Below are 19,384 nucleotides of genomic sequence, written 5' to 3'. Positions count from 1 at the left end.
ATGAGTGGTCTTTGTCAAAACCATCTGAGGACTCAAACAACGTGAAGAAGAAGTCTGGAGAATCTGACACTGTTTATAAATACTGCTGCTTTTATTGAGCTCTATTTTTGTTAATTTTGACAAAAACAATAAGACACTTATATATATATTTATTTATATATAGAGTCTATATTGTTTGATGGTCCAGAAGTGAAGAAGAGTGGGACTAGTGAACCTTCAGCTTCATCACTATGGGAGAAAACCCGGAGCGCCCACAGGACTCAGAGTCGAACCGGGCCCTGCTGCCTCTGCTGCAGCCTCCGCCCGGGAACCAGCAGAGCCACCGGGTCACCAACTTCTACATAGACACAACATCTTAAGACCGGACTTCGGCCTGAAGAGGAAGGACCGGGCCGTGACCCGGGAGGGACGCGGCGGCAGGAAAGCCTCCAAACCCGCCGACCCGCAGCGGGACGAGGCAGAGAGCGACGAGGACGACGAGGCCTCCGACCCGCAGCACCCGGAGCCCGAGGCCCGGGAGGAGGAGCGGACGGGCGGGGACGGAGCCGCTCGGGCCCGCGGGGAGGCCGGCGCGGCACCTGCAGCCAAGCCGATGCTGTGGCCCGCCTGGGTGTACTGCACCCGCTACTCGGACCGGCCCTCATCAGGTACACACACTCTCACACACTCTCACACACACACATCAGCAGGCTGAAGTTTGGAGCTATTCGGATGTTTGAGCGTCTCTCACACACACACACACATAAACACACACACACACACACACACACACTCTCTCTCTCCTCTGACGCGAGGCTTCCTCCTCAAAGTCAAGCACAAATACAAACATGGCCATTTAATTTCGTGCAACACGTTTGGGAACATTTCAGAGCCGTTTGCACTCCAGCTGCACGAGAGGGGGAAAACAAACACACCAGTATTGGAAATGTTCACATTTCTGATTTATCTTCTACAAAGAAAGGAAAAACCAAAACAAGCTGCTGGGCCTCAAAGTTCACAGCTTCTTCACTTTAAACTCCCTGATCCACTTATCGATGACTGATTGGCTCCTTCTTATCAATGCTAAATTCAAATCTGCTCCACAGAGACTCGGCGGGTTTAAATGGAACTAAAGAATAAAGAAACGTCACAAATAAAGCAGAATTATCAAAACGAAAAAATGCATGTTTGTGTGCAACATTTCCTGTTAAATAAATTAAAAAATCTAGAGGGGTTTATTGTCTGCTCTGTGCCGCCCCGCCGCTCTACACACACGCATCTTTAGAGTATTTCAGGCTCTAAATTTTAAAGCCTTACAGCACAATAACGACCGTTAAACTCAATGTAACAATATCACAATAATAACAGTAATATTCTTTATCGGCCTCTTTTCTGTTCGAGGCTGTGAACGCAAAAGAGAATCGAACCCTGCAGTGGTGAAAGTGGAGCTGAATTTAGTGACAAATGTGAGCAAAGTGCGACGGAAAAGTGCAGAAACGAGCGAAGCAGCGTGAATCCGCAGAAATGGAGAAGTTAGGGAGCGAAAGCAGCGAGTAAAACCAAGTTTAACGCCATTGTTCCTCTCTCTTCTTTGTTAATGTGACATTTGCATATTTTTGGACAATGGGAGGGAAGAAAAAGTGAAGCGAGGCTCCGAGGGAAATCATAAACAGATTCAGCCGCCAAACACAAAGAAATGAGGGTTTTTAACCAATAATTCGATGTGAGGTGATGAGTTTGATTTAGGGCGTTAGAGCTCCGCCACCTGCGCGCCTTTAGAGCCTTTAGAGCCTTCAGAGTCTCGTTATTGGCCGCGGAGCTGCTGCGGCGCGTTTGCCTCCATATTTCGCTGTTTGATGCACCAACAAACACAACTTTAAACATCTAAACATTTAAACACTGAAAAGCTATAAACTCAATTCAGTCTGAGCTGAGAGTGATTGATCTTTTTCTGTAGTTTGGACTTTTTTGAGTCATTATGTCGAAATTCTGGAGCTTTGAAATAACGTCGACAAAAAGAAATAATATATTAAATAATAAAATAAATATCCGAGTGTTTTTAATTTTAGAAATATGAGAAATAAATCAGAAATGTTGGGTTTTATTGTTGTGTCGACACAAAAGTTTCCGTTCCGTCGCGTCCAGAGAGATTATGGAAGACACACACACACACACACACACACACACACACACACACACACACACACACACACACACACACACACACACACACACACACACACACACACACTCTATTAACATGAATTAACTGCTCGATTATGCAACAATTCTCTTAATACTTCTTGATGACGTCACATGTCTGACAGTGATTTTTGCCACTTTAGTTTAAGAGGAAATTCTCATTCACGTATTTTGGATTTTCTTCTGGTGTGGCACATTTTGCTGCCGCTGTTTTGGTTTCAGGGTAAAAAGCATTTTTGAACCCCAGAGACACAAAAACAACAACAACAACAACAACAAGTGACAGGAATCAAACTATAAAACAAAGTAACGAATGAATAAATTTAATCAAGCTGCTGATGGTTGAAAGAAAGTGAAAGAACGAAATTAAACTGAAGGGGAAGTTACTAAAGTTTGGTGGTTTTGGGCTGCAGAATAAAAATATGACGTTAATATTCTGTAGAAATGTTTATCTGTTTTTGAAAACGAACTCTTTAAACGTGGTTCCTATGGTAACAAGGAGGGAAGGGGGCGCCTAACAAACTCTCCCATCCTCCATCGCATCCTAACCCCGCCCCCATCTGCCCCCTGTGTGTGTGTGTGTGTGTCAGTGTGTTTGTGTCTCTCTATGTGTGTGTGTGCCTGTGTATGTGAATGTTTATGTGTGTGTGTGTGTGTGTGTGTGTGTGTGTGTGTGTGTGTGTGTGTGTGTGTGTGTGTGTGTGTGTGTGTGTGTGTGTGTGTGTGTGTGTGTGTGTAACCCTGTGCAGCCTGGTGACTTGTTCTACCTCCTTCACTCATCTCAACCCGCTCACCTCACCTCTGGCTCTCTGAGGGTCTCCGTCTCTCTGAGGGTCTCCGTCTCTCTGAGGGTCTCCGGCTCTCTGAGGGTCTCCGGCTCTCTGAGGGTCTCCGGCTCTCTGAGGGTCTCTGGCTCTCTGAGGGTCTCTGGCTCTCTGAGGGTCTCCGGCTCTCTGAGGGTCTCTGGCTCTCTGAGGGTCTCCGGCTCTCTGAGGGTCTCCGGCTCTCTGAGGGTCAACAATTTTTGTCAACAATAAAAATTCTTAGACCACGCCCCTTTCCATTAAGTAGTGTTTCAATTTTGTCTGAAACATTCGGAGCAGCAACAGCAACCAAAATAAATGAAGTTGTATGATTAAGGTCTAATCCACAACCTGTTCCACCATGGTTGCGGCTCTGTTTGGTCTTGGTGGAGGTATGAGCTGAGGTGACAGGCAGCTGACCTAATGGACAAAAGGTCATGAGGTGTGAGGAAGAGAGGAGGTAGAGCTGTATGTATGATGTAATGTGAGGGGGCTTTGTTCCTAACCCGGTCTCGTGTCTCTCTTCAGGGCCCAGATCCCGTAAACCAAAGAAGGAGCCGACCCCCAGTAAAGACGACAAGCGGCCCCGGACAGCGTTCACCGCCGAGCAGCTGCAGCGGTTAAAGACCGAGTTCCAGAACAACCGGTACCTGACGGAGCAGCGGCGGCAGAGCCTGGCCCGAGACCTGGGCCTCAACGAGTCCCAGATCAAGATCTGGTTTCAGAACAAACGGGCAAAAATAAAGAAATCCACCGGAAACAAAAACGCTCTGGCGCTGCACCTGATGGCTCAGGGACTTTACAACCACTCCACCAACAAGGACGAGAAGTCGGACAGCGAGTAGCCCCGATCCTGAGCCCGGTGTGCGGGGATGGAGGAGGTCCCAACCATGCAATACAAACCACTTAATGCCAGCATCCATTCTTTAAACCCACCAGAGGCCGAGGCTAGTCCAGTAGCATTCTGGCAGTATTTAGCAAATGTTCAGTGACCTTTGACCCTGAAGCACCTGTATGTCCAAGTATCTTGGAGAATGTTGTGGAGACATACGTCCACACCAACATGGATCCATAAGGGTCCATCAGAGACCTACAGGGCTGAAGAGAAGAGGAACATCTACACACACACACACACACACACACACACAGCAGTCAGATATGAGACTCGCACAAAAAAGCTATCAGCTGCCAGAGTTTTGCTTTAAATGCAAAGATATGTAGCAAATATCAGCGCATTTGTCCTTATTTCATTTAAATCCTTGTTGACAGGAGTTTGATATTTATGATCACATGGAGCAGAAGATCAAACGTAGCTTAGGATAGAAGATTTTATACTAAAGATCTATATTTGTATGTGTGGACTTGTGTAGCCTGTAATGTAGCATGGCGAGGACGAGCCCAGGTCCATGTGACCACGTCGCTCAAACGCCGTGAACAGGAAGCTGCGTGAACTTGTGAAGCTCGTTTCCAGGCAGGAAGGCGTCATTTCCCAAATCCAGACTTTTCTGAGACGCAGCATCGTACAGGTCCACCCAGCGTTCCTCCACACGTGTGACCGCACACACGGATGAGCAACCGTTCCTCCTCGCCTTTCTGTGGGAGCGTGGGTGGGAAGGAAGTGACGCGGGCGCTCTGCTGGAGTGGCGGGATGCGGGTGGAACGCCTTAACACGAGGGACCGGGAGAGAACATGGCGCCGTGTTCTGCCTGATCAACTTGACTGATTCTGAAATCTCTATGCTGAAGTCCAAAGATGTTTCTGCTGCATTCTTACTGTGAATCTGGAGAACAGCCTTTACGTTTCTTGTCCTCTGTGTCTTTGTACCTTTTGTCCTTATTTTCCGTGGCGTCTCGTCCTGTCCGTGCGCTTTGGCCGCCTCGGAGCCGTACCGTGTTTCTGTGTGTGGGGTTCAGGTTGAGAGGGTCCATCTTCACTCAGCTGAGGTTGGACGGTTTGCACAGAAGCGGAACGTTCCAGCGCTTTGCTCCAAACCGTTTGAACTTTGGTTGATTACTAAATTCCAAAGCAAGAAGAAGGAGGAGGAGGAGGAGGAGGACGATCCTGACCTCTGCTGCTCTACATGGAATGTTGAAGAAAATGCTTTTTGTTGTTTCTGTTCCTATTTATAACCCAGGGAGCCCGACGCTGTTTACATAACTTATTTATCTGCAATAAGGTTTGTGTTCTTCCTCTGGGGGCTGCAGGGGTCCGACCCAAACCAAACGTGGTCTTAAACGATGACGTGAATGTTTGCTTTCACTTTCTCACCTTTTCCTTTCCAGACCTGGACCGGCCTTAAACCTTTTCTATCACAGGAGCTTCAGGTTGACTTCCCTCAGCTGCATTTCTCTTTTCTATATGATGACGGTTTCATGTACATAATTTATATCCTAATGTTGTGATGGCAAATAAACGAGAATACAAACTGGAGGCTTCCTTTGTTACGCAGCGTCACACAGCAGAAGAGATCAATCAATCCAACTTTATTGACCTCATATATGGAGTTTAAGGCACAATATAGGTTTAAAACAAAGGTGTTACCATGGAGACCACTGAGATGTAAAGATGGAGAAATAAAAAAAAAAGGTTTAATTCAATAATAAAATAAAAAGAGGATTAAAATAAGAATAAATGAGAGTGAAAAAGTTAGAGGTGGATCTGATTTATAAATAATAAATAAATAAATGACTAAACTCACCTCAGGGTGAAGATCCTGAAATCAAACCTGAGAAAAGTAGACAAAGAGTTTATTAGTGATGTGAAGTCAAGGAAAATAAGGTTAGTGAGTAAATAACAGAGGAGGAGAGGAGAGGAGAGGAGGAGAGGAGGAGAGGAGGAGAGCAGTCATCAGATGGACGTCCTCTGTGTCTCCAGCAGACAAAGCCCCCCCCCCCCCCTCAGAGTAATTTAGCCGTACTTCTCTAAACGCTTCCTGGTCAAACTTGGAATATGGAATAAAGGGGACGGCGGCTTTTGTGGCGGAAATATAATTACAGCGGCTGAAAGCTGGGAGGGGGGAGGGGGGGGGTGACATCAGAGCGATTTCACACCCGGGCCTCGGATGGCCGGGCCAAGCCTGGGCCTCGCCGCGCAACGCTGATCAAAGCCCGCTGCAGCCGCCAGCCAAGGGAAGAAAGGCAGAGATTTAACTATGCTAATCTCCAGGACAAATATATTTTAATCTTGTTAGAATACAAGTTAATACTGCAGCTGGCACAGCAAACTGAGTGCTACGAGGTTACAAGAGGCAAAAATCACCAAAGAGCTTTAGAGCGCTGAAGGTTTTTATCACCAACACAGCAAACTTCAGCAGCTCGGCCTCAGTTAGCCACACAAGCTAGCAGACCTGTCAGCCAATCAGAGAGAGGCAGAGGGGGGAAGAAGGTAGGCGAGCCTGCGGCGCACAGGCAGCTGCACGGGCAGCCTGAGAGGGTCCTCACACCGCCCCGGACCCCCCGAGGGGACAGGAAACAGGAGAGGAAACCAGGAACTCAAACCCACTCCAAGACAATCAGCTGCTCCTGCATCAGCCAATCAGCATGCAGATCCTCACACACACACTACAGGACAGGCACGCACGCACGCAATCACACACTCACTCACTCTCACTCTCTGAATCAACTGCACAGACGAAGGGAAACTGCGCCCCTGCTGGTGTAGAAGCAACATTACACTGAAGACTGAGCCCAGAGCTCTAACACACACACACACACACACACACACACACACACACACACACACACACACACACACACACACACACACACACACACACACACACACACACACACACACACACACACACACACACACACACACACACACACACACACACACACACAAAGTTTGAAACAGGAAGCCCAGACAGAAACATCTTAATATACAGTTTATTAAAAATTCATTTCTTTAAAATCTTCATCAAAATAGATTTGTGTGGCTCCAGATCTTTGATCAGACGGAGACATAAAGACATAAAGGCTACAGCTCATCAGGTGTGTGAGTGCCGGCTCTACAGTAATCTGAAAGGGAAAACACAACACACACACACATTAGTGTTAGTATTATGACATCATATCAGCTCTGATCAGTGATCAATAAGGTGGCGTGAGTGAAGCTACCTGACAGAGAGCTGCACAGACGCTCCTGCACACGCTCAGTCTGACTGCTGAACAGGGAGATGATGTCATCCTCCAACTCCTCCACCACGCTCTCACACTGAGAGGAAGAGGAGAGGAAGAGGAAGAGGAGGAGAGGAGAGGAGAGGAGAGAGGAGAGAAGAGAGCGTCAGACGTACACACACACACACACACTCTCTCTCTCTCTCTCTCTGAGGGTGGAGCTCAGACTGTTCAGCCATCTTGTCAAATCTGGATCCGAGCCAACGCTGCCACCCATCAGAGTCACTTTACATTGGTGTGTGTGTGTGTGTGTGTGTGTGTGTGTGTGTGTGTGTGTGTGTGTGTGTGTGTGTGTGTGTGTGTGTGTGTGTGTGTGTGTGTGTGTGTGTGGTGCAAACATGTCTAAAGGTCTGAAAGAGGCTGAGAGCTCCGACCCAGGAGGCGTGGCCACCAGAGTCACACTCAGCGGGATGAAGGTGCTGTTGTACCTCACTAGGATTAAGAAGTCCTCAGGGAGTAAACAGCAGCCATACTGTGCCTCACACTGATGTTTACATGTAACATGTTATAGATTTTACAGATCAAACTCCTGGACTGTGGAGAGAATAGATTTTCCTGTGAACAAAGGTTTGCGGTCTTGTGTTTGACAGGCTCGGTGTTGTGAAAGTGCAGAGACACGAGTCACTGCACAGGTGAGAACAGTTACCTGCCCTTCAGAATAAAAACATTTCAGTTTTCTGTCTCTGGTATTATAACAGGAAGTGACTGATCCTATCAAAATAAAGGCAACATTGTGACAAACCGCTCAGTCGTTCAGTCGCATGTTAACACCCGAACATCAGACGCGTGCACTCACTGCAAATTTCAAGGCGTCCGACGATTCCGGTCCGTCGAATTTGAAGTTCTTGAAGTCGGGGAAATGGGCGTCGGCCCCGCTGCTCCTGGGAGCGAACCTCATGTAGCTGTGCTGCTGGGACAGGGGGTCCACATGCAGGGCGTAGTCACTCATGCTGCTGCACACGCCGTCCAGCAGCTCGCTCAGGTGACTCTCTGAGCGGGCAAACGGGACCTGAACCAACAACCCAAACACACACACACACACACATATACACACACAGCATCAGATCCCAGCTTCAGATCCCAGCCGGCTCCGTCTCCGTCTGCTCCCTCAGGCTTCCTTCCTTCAGGAGGAGCACAGCAGCCGTGTTCTCTTCTATTCACACACATTTCTGGCTCTAGTTTCTCTCTTGACTCCGAGCACTGAGAGCCTTCATCATGCAGACCAGAGCCTTCATCACACAGGCCGGAGCTTCTCTAGCCTGTTTGTGCTCTTAAAGGTGTAAACGGTGGCTGTGCCCTCGTTACACACTGAGCCTGAACTGAGTCTGAACTGTGAGGTAAGAATGAAAATAAAGAATCAGACGGGGCCAGAATGAAACTCAAAAGTCAGCAGTCATTCTCCAGAATACACAAGAAATACTATTTACTGAATATATAAACTCTTACTGTTGATTGAGCACTGCACTATTAAACTTCTTTGACTGAACATTGGGACGTCTGAGAGGCTTTGGATCAATAAAGACTCAATGACTGAAGCAGAGTGCAGAGACTCTAGTTTTACTTTGACCTGTGGAGGAATAAAACACACCCAGGATGTGAATCCTTTACAAAGTAATCAGTTTCTAGTGTTGTTGTCATGGTGACGGTCCTACCTTAAACTCAGAGCCAAACATCAGCTGCTTCCTGCGTCATGGCAACCAAACCACAGAAAAATGGACAAATCCAAGTCAAAGAGTGAAAGAGTCAAAGCTCTCTGCTGGGGGTCACCACGGCGACCCCTCGTTTCCGCTGCGTTTTCTCCCCTCCGCGCTGACAAACCTCTGACTTCTAACCTCCACATCTCCCTGTCCTCCAAACTCCTCCCCCTCCCCCAGGAGGACAAAAAACAGCCGAGTGGCGTCGGCGTCTAGACGGGTCAAGACAGGTGCGGTGCCCCGCTCCCGCTATCCCACGGAAGGAAGTGGGGTGACAGGGGTGACACCCGGGGGCTCGGGGGTGAAAGGGAGCGCTCCGGCCTGGGGGAGGGAGGGAGGGAGGGGGGGGCTTGTTTCCTGACAGTGTGACAGGCTGAAGAAGGTTTGAAGGAGGAGGTGGAGGACCAGGAGGCCTCAACAGAAGCCAAGTGCAGCGTAAACAGCTCGCTCTCCTCCACGCCCCCCCTCCCCCCCTCCTCCTCCAGCCCCCACCAACCCGCCCTCCACCCTCCACTGATCAAAGGAGGAAGTCTTCCTTGACTTCTTTGGTCAAAAGGTGGCGGTGGTGCAGGAAGGGAGGGGGGGTGAAGAAGAAGAAGAAGAGGAGGAGGAGGGGGGGGGGGGGGGGGGGGGGTCATCTTGGAGATAAACTGGATTTTTTTTAGATTTATTCTCTGACCTCTTTTGTCTCCTTTCAGACCGGCTGTGCTGCCTTCCGGCCAAGCCGACACACACACACACACACACACACACACACACACACACACACACACACACACACACACACACACACACACACACACACACACACACACACACACACACACACACACACACACACACACACACACACACACACACACACACACACACACACACACACACACACACGACAAAGGGCCTCTCGGCCATCTGTTTCCTGAGCCGCTCTTCCTCCTCGTTCTGCGTGTTCCTCGTCTTTCTCGGAGCGTCGCCGCGTTTCACCTGGATGCAGTCGCTCGCTCCGATTGGCCGATGGAGGAACGCTACACGATTTGAACAGAAACGTCGTACTGCCATCGTTCTGACAAATCAGGCTGTTGATTGGATCTGCGGCCTGATTTACGTGTCACAAAATGAAATAACTTAATTTCAAAATAAAACCTGTCTGTCTGGGAAATCCTGACTCAAGGATTTATTCAAACATACAACAAAGTTAATAAATGTGATTTAAAGAGCAACGTGTGAAGACGAGAGTGTGTGTGTGTGTGTGTGTGTGTGTGTGTGTGTGTGTGTGTGTGTGTGTGTGTGTGAGGGCTTCATGTTCCTGCAGTGGTTTGTGAGGTGAGAACATGAAATTGAAGTAAAGCACACACACATGGTGCCAAATGTAAAGGCTAGCAGGGCGATGAAGAGATGATGATGATGATGATGATGATGATGATGATGATGATGATGATGAGCAGACAAACACCATGCCTCCCTCCCTCCCTCCCTTTCTCCTTCACCTCCCTTTCACTTCTCATCCATTCAGGAAACGATCTCTCCAGCTCGGCTACGTTTTGGTTGTTGTTGCCGAGGAGGAAGGAAGTTGGCTGGCAACAGAATGCGTTACAGCCGGGCGGGGCCAAAGGTCAGAGGGCGAGCGTGAAGGGACGTGGGGCGAGCCGGCCCAAGACGATGAGCTTCACCTATCAATCAAAAGCCCTTTGTGGCCTCGGTGACGCGGAGGGAAACGTGTAATGAGTTATTTATGTCAAGTTTACGTGTTCCTCCTTTCATGATGTCACCTTCCACACAGGAGAGCACATATGGGCTTATTAACGTCTTTGTTAGCTAAACAACATCTTTCTACATAGCAAAGATTTTCGAAATTTTTCCATTAAATTCAATTCCTAACTTTCTCCTGATTTTCCACCTCAGATGGAGCAGATTTGGAGGAAATGTCTTCTAAATCTATTTATTCTTTTTTGTTCTCATGGTCGAGATCCACTAAGAGAAGTTCCAACATTTTTCCAAGATGTGGGAGAAAATGAAATAAAGTCATTTTCAAATTCCAGGACTCCACAGGTTGAGGTTTAGCTTGAGTGAAGTGTTCAGTCAGGTGTTCCTGTGAGTGCAGATGAGATCTCATCCTGATGCAACGCTTGAATATTATTGAACAAATATTTGTGAAATTCATGAGCGAGTCCTGCAGCAGATATGTAACAGCACAGGACCACGAGCCTGAAGATGGTACAGGCGTGGGACATGTATGTGCTGCTGGCCTGCACCGTGTTGATGTGAGCAGGTCCAGATTCCACCGCTGGTTTTACGAGCTGTCTGAGGGGAAACCAACCAGAAGATTCAAGCCAATGAGAGGAGAGAACAGCCGCCGATTTGATTACGTCACACTGTAAACAAGCAGAGCCTTTTATGCTTTTGTAACTTCTTTCTTGTTATTGTATTTATGCTGCCGTTTCTTTTCAATATAAAGTTTGTTCTTAATCAGAATCACAATGTGACTGACTGACTGACTGACTGACTGTGCCTCCACACACTCTGTAGCTGCATGATTCTATAGGTAGATCATATTAATAAGCTTCATGTGATGCAGGCAATAGATCCTCTGGTTCAATAATAACATTGTAATCTCACAAAACCAGTAAACACTAATAATACTGTGATTTCCCTGCTGAATGTGAGGCCGGCCTCCTACACACAGATACACATGTGTGTGTGGCTCACTTATTATTGTCTGCACATGGAAACAGAAACAAAGCAGTTGTCTCTTCTTCCTCTGACACACTGAGAGGAGGAAAGTTGTACCTCTAAGTGAGCGCCTCCCCCCAGCACGCAGCAGCGGCCCGGCCGGGCGTCGCCGCAGCCGCGGGCTCGCCTGAGTCATTATCATGCCAGGCTGCAGAATGGTGTGGAATTAAACAGCTTCCATGCCAGTGGGCGGCTGGTGAATGGGAGCTGTCAGTCACAGCGTTGTTTGAAGAATGGGGCGGGGGTGCGGGGGGCCGGGGGGGGGGCCGCGGCCGGCCCGGGCCAGAGAAAAGGCTTCTCAGGGATGCCATCCTCCATTCAATTCCCATTGGACAGAGAGCCATTATTGCACCGCTGTGGACAGGAGCCTTTGTCCCGGAGATATGGGCCCATGAAGACCCATAAATGAATGATAATGACAATAATAATAATAATAATAATATTGTCATCAGAGCAGCAGAGGGTGATGGCGTTGTGTTCCAGCAGCGGTGAATGAGGACGTCTCACACACATTTAGCTTCATCATGTGAGGCAGCATGAAGACGGAAATCTAAACTATTCAGCCACGCAAAACTGATCAAAGGAGATTTAGAGAAATGATTAATAAAGAGAAAAAACCCATAAACTCCCTTTGATTGATTATAAAGTCAGATTCTTACTGTGCACTCCAGACCAGCGTGGGATCGGACTTTACTTTGTTATTTATCATTGCTTTATTTCAATGCTACATCAACATTAATTCATTAATTAATATTAATTAATATAAACAGAAAATGATCATTATATTAATATTTTTTGTCTGATTTGCAAACTCTTTGATACATTTGAACCTGTGAGTTAAAAGTCTAATCCAAAACTAAAGAAAGAATATTTAGGGAAAGGAAAAGATCAAATAAAATAAAAAATTTTATTTACAAAAAATACATTTATTTTTAACTAGAAATTTGGTATATTTTCATCCCAGATAAAAACCAAACCTTGACCAATTGTTTTCTTTATTATAAGAACAATTAATACTTTTAATTAGATTTTATCACTAAATTAAATTTGATTGATATTAATAGAAAAATAAATAAATGAATGAATTTAATGAAGCTTTATTTTCTTCTTTATCGTCACGTTGGCCTCCACTTACATTTGTTGAATTGTTTTGTAGCTTAAATTAAAATGATTGAAGCGATGATTTGTCGATAATAGAAACGGAGCGTCTCCCCAGGAGAAGACGGCCTCCTGTCTCACTCACATCTCTGCACCATGATATCATGTGTCACCATGTCAGCACACCATTGTGCATCCTCTCATTCTCAATGCATGACTTCCCACCGGTCTCCATGAGATCAGCTCGCCGCTCCAACTAAGTTCAATGTCTTTGGAGGCCTTAAATGTGTCATTGTTGCAGCAGGCAGGTTTAACTTTTGTGCCTCCAACAGACCCATGGCCCCAGGAAGTCCTACTGTGAGGGGGCCAAAGAGCAGAGACTTAAAACCTGCAAATCCTCCTCGCTGATGGCATCTAAGCTGTGACATCCCAGCCTCTCTGATTCACGGCAGGTCAGCGGCTGCTGAAAGGAGGGAGCCGGGAGGGCATGGGATCAAGGTTTGCCTTCTTCTGTGGCTCAGTTACGTTTGATTGACCCACAAAGCAACAGGTGGAGGTTTGTGTCAGTGAGGAGCAGAGGAGGAGCAGGAGCTCTGACTGACTGCAGCCACAACACCGTGCTCCTCTGCAGGTACGCACGTCTTCTGTCCACACAGAAGAGAGAAGAAGAGAGAAAGGCAAACCCATGACGCACGTAGACCTCCATGATCATCTCAGATGTTTGGAGGCCTTGAGGATCTTCACTCGCTCACAAATATTAGATAATAAAAAATACTTTCTTACGCAAGGTTATGATTTCCTACATTTCCCAGATTGCTTTGGCTCCTCCCCTCTCTCCTCCCCCTCTCTCAATTTACCTATTTCAGATTTTTTTTGAATTTTCAAACGTATAAAATTTGTCCTCTTCGTATCGTCAAGGATTTGGGAAAATGACAGTCTGGTTGTTGTTCTAATCGTGAGTCACGTTCCCACGGCAACCAACTCTGAGTGGAGCCTCAGACGGTTTGAGGGTGCGTTTGATCGATACATCAGTTTAACATTTAACACACACACACACACACACACACACACACACACACACACACACACACACACACACACACACACACACACACACACACACACACACACACACACACACACACACACACACACACACACACACACCTTGGGGGCAAACTAAATGAAATCTGAGCAGGACCCACAGGGGGCAGAAGAAGAGTAATTAGCATTCATATCTAAATTAATCCACCTTTAGACGAGCGTTTAATGAGAAGCCAGGAGTGACACACAAAGCAGCGATGACACCATGAAGGACGTTTGCTGCTGCAGCTGGACGACACAAACGCTAAAGCCATGCGACCATGCGGTGTCAGTAACCTCGTTCTGTTAGATATGGCTCATGTGGACACAGGGGTGGAGATTTCTAAGATTTCACTGAGACTAAATCACCAGAATGTGACAAAATGTGTCGTATAGATAAATGGGTCAGAAGGCCCCACCATGCATCATGAGACATAACACACAAAGACAAAGGACTGGTGGTCTTTGTCTCTTCTACCTCTGCTGCTAATAGGTCCAAACATTGTGACTTTGCTGCGGTGAGTCATGTGACCACCAGGGGGCGCTATCACGGGCAGAAAACGATCTGAGCCGAGCGGCGACTCCCAACCGGGGTGGGACGTCCAGAGAGTCTTGTTGAGATCGGCTCACAGACATCATTGACAGCACAAAGAGTGCTTCACAGGAGGAAATCAATAGTGGAGCTGGACACCTCATGATAGTCCGGTCCCTGGGTGATGGAGGGTGTCTACGCTCCGCCGGGGTGTGACCTCATTAGTCAAGGAACAATAACCTGGATCCATAGTCACACCGTGGTCCCACGGCGCCGTAACACACCAGCGCCACTGATCAATCGGCTTGTGGGGAGAATAGCAGCAATGATTCCTCCACATCTTTTATTTGGTCTTTCATTTAGAACAAAGCTGATGTGAGCACAACCACACACACACAAGCGCAAACGCACGCACGGCTGAGCCTGACGTCCGGCCCTGAGAACCTCTGAAAGGATGTGAATATCAGCTGTTTTTTTTCAAACAAAAACTGCAGAAGAAGAGTAAGAGGACGGAGAGACGAAGAGCGGAGACGTCTGAGGGTCCACATGTTAAGAAGAGAAGCAAAGGGAGCTGTGCAGCAGAGGAGCTGCTGGAGAACAGAAGAGGAGATGGAGAGGACATGTTGGGCCCACCGCCTCTAGTTACTATGGTAACTCTTGTTCCTGTTATCATCAGCTGAGCTCATCTTTGTGTAACTAAACATATTCACTGACATTTCATGGTCATAAGCATTTGAGCTTTGTGGCGAGTGTTCAGGTGCTGCAGGGTTTTGTACCTTCTTGTCCTTCATGGTTCCATCAGGGTTCAGCCTGAAGCCACCAACGTTGATGGTTTTCTTCGGGTCCACCTGACTGATGGAGTAGTTCAGCTCATCCACAATGGCCCTGCATGCTGAAGGACACAGTCAGGTCAGATATGTATCCATGATATACAGACACCTGCTGTTAAACTCTGTTAAACACTCCTCACCACAAAGTCCCACAGGATTATAAACCTGACTTTGTTACGGCTCAGAGCACAAATCCACCGATGTCCATATCCAATATTCTTATGAACAAACCCAAACAATCATTCAAAGTATTTTATTCTATTAAAACTTGATGCATGTTCATTATATTAATGATATTTCACATTTATATTTTTGTTTCTGTTAAGACATGAAGCTAAAGTGAAGCTCAAAGCAACTTTCACAATAGATGTCAACATCTCTAATGAATAAATACTGTTTATATAAATATGAGCACAACAAAACATTGCAGGTTTGCTGATGGTTTGTGGGAGAATGCAGACGCAGCATGTGATTGGCTCTCAGGCGGCTCAGGGTTGTTAGGTGCTTCATGTTTCCCTGGGTGACCTACATCCTTTGTTTAGATCTGAGGGGGATTCATGTCACCAACGTGTCCCAGCTATAGAACTGGGAACCAGAATGAGATCCCAGGACAATGTGGAGCTCAGATTACAAGTTGATGTCTCCTGGATTCACTCATAGAACTGAGTTATGATGTCATGAGCCCTAACCCTAACACACCACCGTCTTCTACTGTCTGTCCTCATGACGCCCTGCATGTCTATCTGCACTACATTACAACACGTTAAGGGGCGACATCACGCCAGCTGCTGACTGATGAGAGAAGAACCTGGAAGTTACTATAGGATCCATGACCACAAACAGAGGGTTCAGGGTCAAAGGTCAAAATATCAGTATCTAACTAAACTTCATGTAGAGGAGGCTCTGCTACCTCACCTGAGCAGTACAGCACGTTGTCCCTTTTTGCCCGGCTCAGACCGGTGAAGACGGACAGCAGCATCACAGTCACCTGAATCATCCAGGACGCCATTTTGGAAACCTGAGGAGGAAGGAGATGGTTACTGTTCAGAGCAGAACTCTGAGGCTACGTTCACGTCCTTTAGCTGCGGCTGCTGGACGTCCTTCATTCCTGTGGCATCACTTTGAAACTCTTCAAACTCTATGACAACGCCAGATCGGGACCTTAAGAGGAAGTGGATTTCAAAATCGTTTCACCCTTACAGCCATTAACAAACCCTTATTTCCACACATGGACTTTTGAGTCACGCCAACATCCCTGTCCTTCCAGTCTGATTGTGACACAGAGTCACAGGTGCTTCCTCCATTCATTTGGCTGAAGAAGTAGAGGACAGCTAAGAAGTACAGGACGGCCATGGAGCACTTTGTTTACACCATAGATCCAGACTAGACAGATTCAAACATGGTGTTTACATGAAAACGAGCCAGCGTCTAATCTGAACCGACAGATTTACACTTTAAATTCATGAGGATTAAATATTCATGTCACAGTTATATAGTCATAAATGATATACTGCCGCTCATATTGAGACGTTTTAAAACTTTCGGCATACATATTACAAATACTGAAAAACAATTTATTAAAAACAAACAAACTAGTGTCTCCAAGTAAAAGCTTCATTAACTGTGGATGACAGGTGAGCCGAACTTAAATGACTTATTTAAATTAATTCTTACTTTTTGATCAACTGGATGTACGCCGAATTGAAGACAACTAGCACGCACTCCGTAAAATGCGTTAAAATTACACAAAAGTCTTTTATGTTTCACTGAGTACCGCCACCAAAGTAACTGTGTGGAGCCTGGAGTGATTCAGGTGGAGCTGTATGCTAGCAGCTAGCAGCTAGCTTGTCTTACCTGAGCAGCAGCGGAACACAAAGTGAGCTGAAGTCACAGGACAGCGGACTGAAACACGCAGACATGAAGTGTTCACTCTGTACACGATCACATTTCCTAAAACTCCATGATCGATTTGTGCCAATGATCTGTTATGACAGCTTCAAGTGCTACGCAAGAGGAACCAACTACCTTTTCCGCTTTTCCCTTCAAATTAAAATCAACAGCGAACTAAAGAATACGATGTATTTGGAGTAATGCGAACAAATACGCAGTCATTTATTTTAAATCTTGTAAATAACCCAAACAAACGAATGTTTTGTTTCGATCTCAACCCACTGCGTTACTTTGTTCTCCGTTGAACAGAGTTTCCGCTTTTAAGTTGGAGGACAAAAACGTCATTTCCGGATTTTGTCTCAATAACCCCGTCTAGCTTTACGAGTACAGGAGCGCTCGTGCTGTGTTTGCGTGCCTGCCTGTGGCGTCGCCACGTTCAGGCAGACAGCGGCCCGCTCAGCCAATCAGCGTGCAGAGGCAAAGCCCACGAGCCAATCAAACGCGTCTTGGCTCTAGTTTGTTGGACAACAAATCAGTGGTTTGTGTCTTATCGTGTGATGCTTTCAATAGCCCGCGGAAACCACATAATGCTGGTCTAAACCTGATCAAGCCACAATAAACCCTGTCTGTCATATGTCCTACTGATGTGTCCAGTAAAGGTTTCAGTAAAATGGGATAAACTCAGGGATCACTATAATCCACACGTATATACACACACATGTATATTACACATATTATTTTCATACAGTTCAGCATTAGAAGGCACACTTGTCTACAGATTACCTGCAGTATTCATAAAATAAAACTTATCTCACCCCAACACCTCACCTCAACATGCAGTAATGTGGCACGTGTGTGTGTGTGTGTGTGTGTGTGTGTGTGTGTGCCAGGTGGTGACTTCACAGGAGCATCTGACCTGGTTTCTCTGTCCGCCATGACTTCCATAGCGCCGGCGTACTGAAAGAAGTCAGAAATGTGTGTGTTATTTAACAGTGTTGTGATGCAGCGTGTGTGTGAGATGAATACACACTGACCTTTAACGGCATATCCACACCAAACTAAGAGCTTAGCTGAACTTTCCCTCCTCCTCATCGTCTGTCAGCACGGCTCAAAGTAAGAGCAACGTATGGAGCCTTTATGTGTGTGTGTGTGTGTGTGTGGGAGGCAGAGCGCGAGCTACTAAACAGTAAAGGTCGCCACTCAAGGTCAAGGTAAGCGTCGGCGTGTGATGTGTTATCTGCTGACAAATGGGCGAACAAGGTTTACGTGAGTGTTTTGATCAAAGATCTGTTATCGATCACAGCCATGTTCCTCTGCACCGCACAAGAGTTTGGATTGCTTTCATGACGCTTAACAAATGGAACCCCATGACAGAGGATACGCGTCTGTGATTAGCTGCCGTAACGCCGAAAGCATCACATATGAAAGGGTTAAAATGTAGACGAGGGGCTGAGCTCCTGTTGTTTACCTTTGTGGACCATCAGGTTTGGCGTTCAGACCAAAGCTCCGTTCTGGTTCCAGGCCTTCCTGCTGGAGTCCAGACCGTCTGATCTGATCCGTTTGTCTTGACGGGTCACATGTTAGCGATCTCTTACTGATCCACACACACTCGTCTTCACTGCTCAGTCCATCCGCCAATTTAATCTTTGGCATTTGAAGCTGCGGCGATGCATTCATTCTCTCTCTAAAACGCTTTGTGAAAACGTCCTAAAGGGGCCAAATGGAAGAGGACGATATCCATCCACCGGGCTGACACCTAATCAATGAGCGCGTCGATGAATTGGCAGGACGTCTGTGTGCTTCCTGCATATCTATGGGCCGTGTTTGTCCCAGAGGAGGAAGGGCAGATAAGGTCTGGATGGAGCTTCATTATCTCCTCCTGAAGCCCTGTGGTACCACTTAACAAACTTTGTACTTGACTGTTCATTCTGGCTCCTTCCTGAGAACTGTACTTTCACACACACTCGTCTTCCTCAGCTCAGTGTGTATTACATTACATTACATTACGATCATTTGGCAGACGCTTTTATCCAAAGCGACTTACATTACATTACCGCCCTTCGCAGAGGGGGGAGCAATTGAGGGTTCGGTGCCTTGCTCAGGGGCACCTCGGCAGGGGCTCGAACCGGCGACCCTCCGGTTCCCAAGCGGAAGCTCTACCCACTGAGCTACTGCCTCCCTATTATTAGGTTTACTTCTCTCACATCAACACTAACACTGTTCCTGATCCATGCTTTTGTTATGGCTTCACTCTCAGCTTGAGGAACAGGATCGTAACCTGGTGTGTGACCTTGTGTGTGTGTGTGTGTGTGTGTGTGTGTGTGTGTGTGTGGTGACAGGTATCAGTGACAGCTGACTCAAAGGC

The 19,384-nt window shown here is 46.9% G+C and overlaps 1 protein-coding gene and 1 pseudogene across 1 annotated transcript; one reads left to right on the top strand and one right to left on the bottom strand.

Moving 5' to 3' along the window:
* The first annotated feature begins 230 nt into the window (after positions 1-230).
* Positions 231-3,829, top strand: LOC142990515 (homeobox protein engrailed-1-B-like; annotated as a pseudogene).
* A 3,028-nt stretch (positions 3,830-6,857) lies between these two features.
* cnpy1 (canopy FGF signaling regulator 1) lies at positions 6,858-17,142 on the bottom strand. Its single transcript, XM_076140326.1, has 6 exons — positions 16,984-17,142; positions 16,045-16,147; positions 15,076-15,191; positions 7,959-8,171; positions 7,103-7,199; positions 6,858-7,003 (listed from the first exon to the last, which is right to left on the bottom strand). The coding sequence occupies exons 2-6, from the start codon at positions 16,136-16,138 to the stop codon at positions 6,963-6,965; spliced, it is 561 nt and encodes a 186-aa protein (XP_075996441.1). The 5' UTR covers positions 16,139-16,147; positions 16,984-17,142; the 3' UTR covers positions 6,858-6,962.
* Positions 17,143-19,384: the final 2,242 nt, after the last annotated feature.

Source organism: Genypterus blacodes, unplaced genomic scaffold, assembly GCF_046128005.1.
Source record: "Genypterus blacodes isolate CSIRO-AG114 ecotype Tasmania unplaced genomic scaffold, CSIRO-AGI_Gbla_v1 ptg000569l_1, whole genome shotgun sequence".
Classification (NCBI taxonomy): Eukaryota; Metazoa; Chordata; class Actinopteri; order Ophidiiformes; family Ophidiidae; genus Genypterus; species Genypterus blacodes.
The sequence above is the reverse complement of the archived record's forward strand: the minus strand, read 5'-3'. Positions and strand labels throughout refer to the sequence as shown.

What these genes read in the sequence shown, in the direction of transcription:
- cnpy1 (XM_076140326.1), bottom strand. Translation starts at nt 16,138, where the DNA reads ATGGCGTCCTGGATGATTCAGGTGACTGTGATGCTGCTGTCCGTCTTC. An exon ending in GAACCATGAAGGACAAGAAG is followed by an intron (nt 8,172 to 15,075) that starts GTACAAAACCCT and finishes TTGTTGGTTCAG; the next exon opens with GTCCCGTTTGCCCGCTCAGA. An exon ending in TCTGTGCAGCTCTCTGTCAG is followed by an intron (nt 7,004 to 7,102) that starts GTAGCTTCACTC and finishes TTTCCCTTTCAG; the next exon opens with ATTACTGTAGAGCCGGCACT.